Source organism: Daphnia carinata, chromosome 5 (assembly GCF_022539665.2).
Source record: "Daphnia carinata strain CSIRO-1 chromosome 5, CSIRO_AGI_Dcar_HiC_V3, whole genome shotgun sequence".
NCBI classification, from domain to species: Eukaryota; Metazoa; Arthropoda; class Branchiopoda; order Diplostraca; family Daphniidae; genus Daphnia; species Daphnia carinata.
Genome location: NC_081335.1, coordinates 2674558 through 2682273, shown reverse-complemented (window position 1 = coordinate 2682273; position 7716 = coordinate 2674558). Strand labels below are relative to the sequence as shown.

The window sequence follows — 7716 nt, the reverse complement described above, 5'->3', positions numbered from 1 at the left end:
TTCTACAATTAATTCTGAGAAGAAAACAAGACGGACTGGATTCAAAATTGGGTTTTCGTTATCGGCAAAGTGGCGTTTTGAGTGATGAGTGTAGGAGGACATGCACTGCCGTTCGTACCAGCCTTAGCCGCTGCCTGAGCCTCTGCCAGTTTTGCAGCCCTTCTTGCCACGCTGCGCTTGTGCGTAGTTCTGATGTCATCCAACTCCTTCATCTCCTCCATGTCCTCCTCCTGTTTAGATAGAATTGTGGTTATTGCCTCATAGGTGCATAACAATTCAAATCCTTACTGATTGCTGCTGCCGAAGCATGAATGCTCTTCTTCCGTCCACCATCGGCTGTGAATAGAGACGCTGATTTTCTAAGCGAGCTTTAGGGTCGACACCTCTCTCCACCACGAGGACAATACGAGCCCACTGGAAATACAGGTAATTAAGCGTATAGTTAAGACACGATTTTTTCCGGCAACGCGGGGAAACCCAAATTCGTTACCTGGCGCTGCCATTCGTTCCTCGTTTCGGCAATTTTTGTATAAGTGTTACCCATCTATTTTTTGCGAGAAGTTTAGTGAACTGTTAGCTTAAGTTTTAATGGATACTTGTGTTAACATGCGTTACCATAGCGATCAACATGTTGATTAGAAGAATGCCGACAATTGCCATGTAAATGACGAAGAGAATCTAATCAAAGAAAAATGAGCAATGTTTGGCACCAGTCAGTCATTCTTGTTGATGAAACTCGAACATGTCAGACATTACCTTGGCTACAGTTTCATGCTCCGTTCGCCCAAAAGCTTCGTAAGTACCGCCAAAATTATAGAGAGACATGAGAAACATCATCATCACCGAGTCGACCGGGCTTGGCATTGGATTTTCAGCGTGTTCGCGATTCGGCGGATGAGTCAGGAATACGATGTAATACGCTGTCATTGAAAATTACTCGGTTACAATGTACTAAGCGAAAATTTTGCAATTTGGGTCAATAGCAATAACGATGCATTTTCCATAGAACGCAGTCAGATACTCTCCGTCTTGAATTTAAATGGAGTGACTGGTCGTGCGTTCGCCTTCACTTTTTCGCAATCAACCGTCTGACTTGTCAGCCAATTTCATATAGTTTTTGGGTTTTTTTTTTTACGGTGAAGGGTATTAGGGAGAAAGGGTTCAGGTGACCTGAAGTTTGTCCGATCCCAGTCAACGGTTCGCTTGGTTAGACTAACCGGCTTCGACAGATGTTGTAACACTCGTTGGATCGTGCACATGCGCCCGACGTTAGAGAGCTGCTTACCTTGAGAGAAACCCATGATAAACACCACGTAAATGGTGACGAAACGCAACAGGTCTCCCATAATCATGCGGTAAATCATGACGACGAAAGGCCCGACCTTTTTGAAGCCCCTACGATGAGGTCAACATTTTCAATAAGATTAATGGCTACATGTGTTATTATTAAATTAAGTTTTTTTTTTGTTGCCTAATATGATCCTTTTTTTTTTTTTTATTACCTGCAGAAGAATAGGAAATACGGTGCGGTGAACAGCATAACCAGTACAGCAACGAGATCTTCTTCAGCCCGAAGACAGAACCAACGCAGGAAGACCATTCCAATCACAAGCGTGCAGGAGATTAGAAATAGGACTCTCGATGGAGCAGTGGCCTTTCAGATAAGGTAAACGTTATCGTCGTGTCAATTTAAATTTCAATGAGTTTAGCTATTGAATGGAACTTTACCAAATTCTCGAAGAACATCTTCCTGCCGAGGAATCTAGCTTCTCGAGCTGCTGCACCCAGATATAAAACTACACCCATCAAGACCCCGGCTTCGCCAACCATCCTGGCATATCCTTGGATTGTGGAGTCATACTAGTTGCCCCCCAAAACACGGTATTAAATTTGAACGAATAGTAAAAACAAGTCTCACTTAATAACATTACATTTTGTAAAATGCATGCATCCACAGGGGCGTGTTTGTGTCCCGTTTTAGGATATATGGATGACGTCACCGGGTTGCTGGTTGTACGAGGACGAGTACTAGTAATGGGAATCGTGGGATCCGTACGAAGGGGCTTTGTTGGATCAGTGACCGTTCCATTCCAATCATCGTAAGTAGATGGATCTATAGTGTCATTTTCCGTTGACCAATAACTAGTACTGGACATTGGCATTTCGGATGATGAAAAAGAGGACGAAGGCCATGTCATGTCAGTGGTCGTGTAGCTGGGTGTGGTGGTTATCTCTTGCAGACGGGGGGGAGGACTTGGGCGGACCGTGAAGCAAATTAACGATATTGCAAAGTACAATGCAAAGAGGAAGAAGCATCGATAGAACCTGTTTAGAAATAGAATTTCAGCTCGTGATACATAATTATTTTTTCATTATGTTGTTACAGGCATGGGCGGTAATACTCACCGGAATTTGATGAAAGTGTTCCACTTGGCATTCAGTAGGTCAATGACGACATCGTCCATCAGCTCTAAGTGGGCTTCTGAATCCTGTTTGCCATACGGAGTGAAAACTTCTTTATTTCGCAAGTGAGTAAAAAAAAAAAAAAAACACTTTCTAATTTTACCCCGAAAACAACGAGGTTGAGGACTGAATCCTTGTCAATGCCCCCTGTGACGCTGTCGATCGTATCCAACTGGGGAAGCGCATAAGCGCTACATGTTACGTTACCTGAGAAAGTAAGGTGCCAAGGTTTTTTTTGTTAAATTAACATATCGTATGCGATTTGCGTCGAGCGAATGTTACTTTACCCAATTGCCAGTAGACTTCTTTTTGGATTTTGAGGATGTGAAAAAACATGTCACGACGAGCTAATTTGGCCGCCAGAGTCAGCGGAGTGAGACCCAATCGGTTGCGAATATTCAGCAAAGAACCGAGCTCGTGAGCCATGTCAAACATTGCCTGCATCCGCACAAATGTAACTCGTCAAAATTTAATTTGTAGCGAATGCTCTTTTACCTGTTTGTCGTAAATGACCAACATGTGAAGAACGGTGTTGCCGTTGCTGTCCTGTCCGTTGGGGTCCGCACCTTTGGCCAGCACCAATCGATAACACTCTTCTTGGCCGAGACAAGCGGCGAAAGACAGAGGATACTCTCCCCAGTACACATAACTGAAATAGTTTTAATTTTCGGGTCGTCATGGTTTTTTTTTACATTGTTTGACGATTCGAATCGGTGTCCCTTCTTACCCGTCGTAATTAGTGGCTGGATCGTTTAAGACAACCTCTGAAGTTAGGCTATCGTAACGACTTGCTTTTTGATCTTCTGGACTCATGAAATTGCCACAGCAACGATCTTGGTAATTGACCCCGTGATCCAGCAAGTATTTAACCATGGCCGGATCTTCGTTGACGATTGCGATGTGGAGGACATTCTCGCCTTGTTTGTTAACAAGAAAAAAACAGATAAATACTGATCGATTATTAAGCGGTAATTATATACGAACCATAATATTCTTCGTCGAGGTAAATATCGACGATCAGTTTTGGATAGAACTTGAGAAGCCGCTTTGCCAAGTCTGCGTGAATCGAAGTAGCCGAGAGTAAGCACAGATGCATAACAGTTTCACCGACGCCACCGCGTTGTTCCAAATCCCAGCACACTTCCCGATAGTGCGTCGGATCTAACATTCCCCATTAGATTCGTGAGTTTGCAATATTCGATCGCTTCGCTGTTTCATTCACTCGTTCATTGCTAACGTACCTTTGTCATTGGCGAAGTTTTCAGCCACGTATTTTTCAATGTCGAACTTATAAGGATCTTCTACATCTTTCAAACAGGGTAGCTAGGTGGTAAGGGGTAGGAAAACAAGAGCTCATTTGGCCATATGTAAAAGACGTTTTTACTATAAATAAATACCAATTTCGTTTTGGCTCGGTCCCTGTTTCTAAGTAAAACCAGATGAGCGATGTGAACCATTTTGCCGGCGCCTTTGTTGTAGAGACAAGGCTCTACCATTTCGACGATAGTCCTGTCTACTTCCGTAAAATCCTTTGTCTTGACAGCCTTCTTCATTAATTCAATCAGGAGACCACCCCCTATGGATCAAACGGTTCCAGCGGCAAAAGGGAAAAAAAATAACATAAAAAGAGGAGGAAAAGGATTATTTGATGGGCGAAGGTAATAAAGAAAGTGCCAGGAGACATTACCTTTGAGATCGACCAGCTTGTAGCAAGTCGACGACGCAGCACCTTCCGCCTGCTTTTTAATTCCGCTCGTCACATTGCTTGATGCATTACCCATGTTAGCGATTGGATTCGAGGTGGACGCAAGCAGAAATGAGAAAATAAATCAAGTGAGTGTTAATAGAACAACGCAGCGGCCACTATAAATATGGGGCGTGATGGGGAGGCGCACAAGAGCTATTTAATCAACTTGGATGTGCCTTCGCAACTCGTTTCCTGCACTGTTCGAGAGAAAATCGTCGGCTATAATAAGTCTCGACTGAATGTCGTCGCCGTCGTCGTTTGCGCTATCGACTCAACTGGGTAGGCAGTGGCCATGGAAACGCAGTCAAACGCCGAGTTCCAAGGTGTTCGAGAAACAGAACGCACAGGACGGGGCCTCAAATGCCGGGCCGCGACGACGTAAAACAGCTGCGTAGAAATGCAACAAGAAACTTGTCACTACTTTGTCGTACGTGCCTGGCACCGTTTGAACTTCGAACACATGAGGGATTATAGAGCTCTTCCTTCTTCAACTCCCTCGCTCCCGTCGTGTCTGCCCGCTTGCCCCCCCCCCCCCCCTCCTTCCAGCTATATTTCATCGCCGGTTTATTGCCCCGAGTGCAAATATCTACAAAGAAAAGGCATACTGAAGAAGTTTTGGCCTGACAGCCGATCCATTTCAATGAAATCTGATGCGCTTTCTATTCCCCATGCATTGATCGCGCTACTTGTTAACTTTTTAAGGGAACGTGAGCGCAGCCGGAATCGCATACAAAGGAGCAAACAAAAATTAATGAAAGGGCTACACAGATAATGGGATTAGATTTAGTAAAAAAAAAAGCTAAGTATTAATTTGATATGTAATTAAAAGACTTACACGGCGGTGATGTCACTACTCTTACTAAAGAACTTCATCATTCATCCGCGTTTACTGCTAGTTAGCCGTTTGAGAAAGAAAGTGTTAACAATCAATCACATCAGCCTACAATATGAAAAAAAGTGTAGCATATAAGAAAAAAAAAATTTTAACTGTCCACTAATTATTATTTTTTTTTTTTTTCAAATATGATAGGCGGCGGCCGATGATCAACTGCAAGTATCCGCGTCTGGTGGATCCGAACACGACACAAAGTCTTTAGCTAACAATCGATTGGCCAGCGAAGAAAACAGTAGGCGCTTTATGAGATGAAACGAAAACTAGGGAAATCGCACGCCCGTCCCGTTGGTGTTGAAGAAACAGACTCGGCACCGAGAGTTGTTGTAGAGGTAAATATAGTTTAACTTATCAGCGCGGACCCGCGACTCCGGCGATGGCGAGAAAGAGTGGGCGGGATAGCCACACATCAAATAGAAGGGAGGTGTTGGTTGACTTAAGTCCGTCAAGTAAAGGGGGATATCATAACAAAATAGCGATGAAAGACCAGTGCACTGCACAACGTCGAACGCTCATGTAATCCTACGGCCAGCTAGATGCATGGTGCTAAACGATGGCCAGAATTTAAATTCCATTGGCGTCCGAGAAATGCAAATTACTTTGAGTTGTTTATTCCCCAACAGTTCAGCGGCCTCACTAAATCGTGACGTCTTTTGGCCTTTGTTCGCGTTTCACTTCTATCAGCATACTACGAGATCGAAATGCGTGACAATTCGAGGACGAATGTACCACGTGAAAATCGTCACTGGACGCCGCCGGTTGAACGATTATTACGTAGATCAAACGGCGTTTTAAAAAAAAAAAAGTAGAGAAGAAAAAAGGATAACTGGCATCACGAAAAAGCCATCAATCTTTTGTCATGCGATGCTAGCGAGAGAACAATGATGCTAACAAGAAACGTGGACAAAAGGCGACAGACAAACAATTCAATAAACCACCAGCCACAAGTAAGTGTTATGCACGAATTTCGGGCTATGAATAATGGTACCGTAAAATGTTCGTCTGTAATGTTAGATGATAAATTCGTAGTTAGAAATCCTTGTATTTAATTTAAAAAGGAGGGTGTGATGCATCATCACGCTTATATAAGTTATTTGATAAATTTGGAATCGGTAGAGGAATAAAAAATTCAGTTGTCGAAGTCGAGGAATTTAACCAAGTAAGGCTGGCTGTTGGCAGGAAGCTTGGTTTCCAATAGCTTTTGCGCAACACTTAAGCTGGCCCGGGCATTGGTAGTCTTGATAGCAAGGTTGACCTGATTTTACAAATCGATGCTTTAATGTCCTTACTTTTAAAAAATTTATTTCAGAACTCGAAATTCACCTAGAAGACCACCGATGGCACCAAAGAAACGAGCATCGGTCTCTCCACCAGAACGTCCCTGGACAGAAGCGTCTCCACCAGCAGTTTCCTTGTTAGCCTCGTCGGATCTCTTACGACGGTCTGTCTTATCTCCGCTTTCACCTCCTTGGTCAGCGCTGCGGAATCCTGTAAACAAAACGTGGTATTATTTAAGTGAATTCTATTTAATGTGATGCCAATATTTTCACCGAAGCCATTGTTGTATCCGCCTCCGTATCCGTACTGTCCTGGATAACCGTATCCACCGTGATGATGATGGTGGTTACCGTATCCTCCATATCCACCGGGGTATCCTCCATATCCGCCAGGATATCCACCATATCCACCGGGATAGCCGCCGCCATAACCGCCGATTCCACCATATCCACCTTCAGGTTGGCCAAGGCCTAGACCTAACAGACCAGGGCATCTACCAGGCTTTGTCGTTCCAATGGGATAACCTTTACATATTGGGCAATGCAATTTTTTAAAATTAAGTTGCGTTGGTGAACAATGAAATCTTATCTTAAACTTACCTCCGCCGAAACCGCCACCACCGAACGGTCGATTACCACCTAATGAAATTTAAAATAATGACATAAATAGTAATAAGAAAAAATAACGATTTAAAAATAACGTAAAGCTATTTCTGCGAAAACGTAAGATTTTTTCTTGAGTTGATTACTAAAAAAAACGGTCTTGTCGCAAAATCATTCATCAGTGTATGTCATCAAAAAGGATTACCTCCCAATAAGCCAAAAAATCGCGAGTCAACATCTCCACCGGAGGGAGATCCAGCAGCTTCTATCACCACACTGTCATCGAATGGCCCGTTACGAGTACCGACATTTGTGTTATCGTTAGATGTGCTGGGCGATTCTTCAAAGACCACGCTGCTGGCTGTAGACCAGACGACCAACAATAAACCAACAATCACTCTTAAAGAAAACATTCTATTGGGAATGACCGTGTTAAACTGACTGGTTTGTCTGTAACCGTCATCCGCTTTTATACTCTATCCGCCTAGAGGTAAACATAAATTAGTTGTCGAAGTATCACTTCCATTTTGAGGTCAGGATATCCCGCTTTATCCGCCTACTACGCCCATTGGTCAGTTTCTGTGACGCGTGCAGACATTTTATTACAAAAGTCAAGGTGAAAACTCTTCCGGTGACTTTAGCTTATGGATTCTATCGCTTTCTTTCCAAAGAATTTTTATTTCAAGAAACATAAGTTCCGTGAAAAAAGTGAAAGTTTTGGGTTTTTTTTCTTT

The 7716-nt window shown here is 43.3% G+C and overlaps 2 protein-coding genes across 3 annotated transcripts; both read right to left on the bottom strand.

Annotated features, from left to right (window-relative positions):
• Positions 1-41: 41 nt before the first annotated feature.
• LOC130696056 (transient receptor potential cation channel subfamily V member 5-like) lies at positions 42-5101 on the bottom strand. 2 transcript variants are annotated; one of them, XM_059495284.1, is made up of 19 exons: positions 5046-5101; positions 4151-4227; positions 3861-4039; positions 3705-3786; positions 3448-3624; positions 3191-3380; positions 2959-3112; positions 2751-2901; positions 2567-2670; positions 2407-2489; positions 1932-2325; positions 1729-1860; positions 1503-1654; positions 1286-1395; positions 757-920; positions 616-678; positions 491-544; positions 289-414; positions 42-230 (listed from the first exon to the last, which is right to left on the bottom strand). In XM_059495284.1, exons 1-19 carry the CDS (start codon positions 5084-5086, stop codon positions 42-44), a joined length of 2622 nt encoding a protein of 873 aa, XP_059351267.1. In that variant the 5' UTR covers positions 5087-5101. The 2 variants fall into 2 exon arrangements, with proteins under 2 accessions (XP_059351267.1, XP_057375115.1); XM_057519132.2 differs by lacking the exon at positions 5046-5101 and having other exon boundaries at positions 4151-4469.
• Positions 5102-6124: 1023 nt separating this feature from the next.
• LOC130696050 (uncharacterized) lies at positions 6125-7441 on the bottom strand. Its single transcript, XM_057519125.2, has 5 exons — positions 7188-7441; positions 6980-7018; positions 6653-6904; positions 6426-6590; positions 6125-6357 (listed from the first exon to the last, which is right to left on the bottom strand). The coding sequence occupies exons 1-5, from the start codon at positions 7393-7395 to the stop codon at positions 6254-6256; spliced, it is 768 nt and encodes a 255-aa protein (XP_057375108.1). The 5' UTR covers positions 7396-7441; the 3' UTR covers positions 6125-6253.
• Between the last annotated feature and the right edge of the window lie 275 nt (positions 7442-7716).

Coding starts and splice junctions, on each gene's coding strand:
- LOC130696050 (XM_057519125.2), bottom strand. CDS start 7,395: ATGTTTTCTTTAAGAGTGATTGTTGGTTTATTGTTGGTCGTCTGGTCT. Junction 7,019..7,187: donor ATTTTTTGGCTTATTGGGAG/GTAATCCTTTTT, acceptor AAATTTCATTAG/GTGGTAATCGACCGTTCGGT. Junction 6,591..6,652: donor CGGATACAACAATGGCTTCG/GTGAAAATATTG, acceptor TTTTGTTTACAG/GATTCCGCAGCGCTGACCAA.
- LOC130696056 (XM_059495284.1), bottom strand. CDS start 5,086: ATGATGAAGTTCTTTAGTAAGAGTAGTGACATCACCGCCGT. Junction 3,625..3,704: donor AAACTTCGCCAATGACAAAG/GTACGTTAGCAA, acceptor GGGGAATGTTAG/ATCCGACGCACTATCGGGAA. Junction 415..490: donor GGAACGAATGGCAGCGCCAG/GTAACGAATTTG, acceptor CTGTATTTCCAG/TGGGCTCGTATTGTCCTCGT.